This window comes from Trichechus manatus, unplaced genomic scaffold (assembly GCF_000243295.1).
Source record: "Trichechus manatus latirostris isolate Lorelei unplaced genomic scaffold, TriManLat1.0 scaffold00236, whole genome shotgun sequence".
NCBI classification, from domain to species: Eukaryota; Metazoa; Chordata; class Mammalia; order Sirenia; family Trichechidae; genus Trichechus; species Trichechus manatus.
In genome coordinates this window covers 1,464,469-1,465,791 of record NW_004444172.1, presented here as the reverse complement: position 1 = coordinate 1,465,791, position 1,323 = coordinate 1,464,469, and the positions used below count along the sequence as shown (strand labels likewise).

The 1,323-nt window shown below is 41.6% G+C and overlaps 1 protein-coding gene across 1 annotated transcript; it reads right to left on the bottom strand.

The window, feature by feature from the left end:
- On the bottom strand, positions 1–1,070 carry LOC101355309 (olfactory receptor 1038-like). Its single transcript, XM_004389234.2, has one exon. The coding sequence runs from the start codon at positions 1,068–1,070 to the stop codon at positions 111–113; it is 960 nt and encodes a 319-aa protein (XP_004389291.1). The 3' UTR covers positions 1–110.
- Positions 1,071–1,323: the final 253 nt, after the last annotated feature.

Sequence of the window (1,323 nt, the reverse complement as noted above, 5' to 3'; positions counted from 1 at the left end):
ATGACAATGTCTGTGGAAATAACAGTCACATTTAAAGTCAGGAAAGAATTATAAGAAATATAAGCAAGAGACTTCTTTCCCTACTTTCAGTTAACAAAGTATTTTTGTAATTATTTTCCTAATTGCAACATCTTTAAAGCTTCACAACCTTTATTGCAGGCTTTCTTCGAGGCTTCTTTTACCTCCTTGTTCCTTGGACTATAGATGAGAGGGTTCAACATGGAGATCACCACCATGTAAAAGACGGAAGCCATTTTGTCTGTGTCCAGGGAGTGGTTTGATTTAGGCTGTAGGCCCATAAAGATTAGTGTGCCATAGAAAATTGTGACAGCCACCATATGGGAACCACAGGTGGAGATGGCCTTGCGTCGCCCCTGGGTGGAGCGAATCCTTAAGATGGCGGAAATGATAAAGATGTAAGAGATGAGTACAATCGAAGAGGAACAGATCGTATCAAAGCCAGCAAAAGCAAAGGTCAGAATTCCCTTCACGTGTGTGTCTGAACAGGACAGATCTAAGAGGGGAAGGTCATCGCAGTAGAAATGGTTAATTACATTGGGGCCACAATAAGTTAGACGGAAGGTGACAATGGTATGGAAGAGGGCGACTAGAAAGCTATATATATATGGAACGGTCACTAATTGAATGCAGACTCTTTCTGACATCAGTAGTGAATAATGCAGAGGACTACAGATGGCTACATAGCGATCATACGCCATAGAGGCTAAAAGGAAACACTCGGTGCTCATGAAGGTAAGAAAGCAGCCCAGGTGTGCTGCACAAGCATGCAAAGGAATAGTGTCATGTTCCACAACAAAGTTCACCGTCATCTTCCGGGTAATGGCAGAGGAGTAACAAAGGTCTACAAAGGCCGGGTGACTGAGGAAATAGTACAGAGGTGTGTGGAGTCGAGTGTCAATCCTGATTAAGATAATCAATCCAATGGTCCCCAGAACTGTGACCAGAGAGATGACTAAAAATATCACAAAACATGGGGCCTGGAGTTCTGGCCGGTCTGTAATTCCTTTGAGAATGAATTCAGTGACATAAGTGATATTACCAGCAGCCATTTATTCCAGTGGATGTTGCTGCAGTTGAAGAATAAAAATGTTAACTCTCATGGCCCCTGCCAGTGTTGAAGGAAGACCACCACTGATGTCTTGTCAACCTTGAATTATGTCATCAGATGGATAAAAAGTGCACCTTAGCTTTTACCTGCCATTCTTTCCCCAGGAAAGAGGGTCTTTTACTTTCAGAATGATCTTCTTAAAAGTTATTTTTCTTTCTAATTTTAGAAAATAAGAAATGATCTTGGTTAAAACA

Bases quoted from the DNA above. Each gene is read 5' to 3' on its own strand.
- LOC101355309 (XM_004389234.2), bottom strand. From the start codon at position 1,070: ATGGCTGCTGGTAATATCACTTATGTCACTGAATTCATTCTCAAAGGA.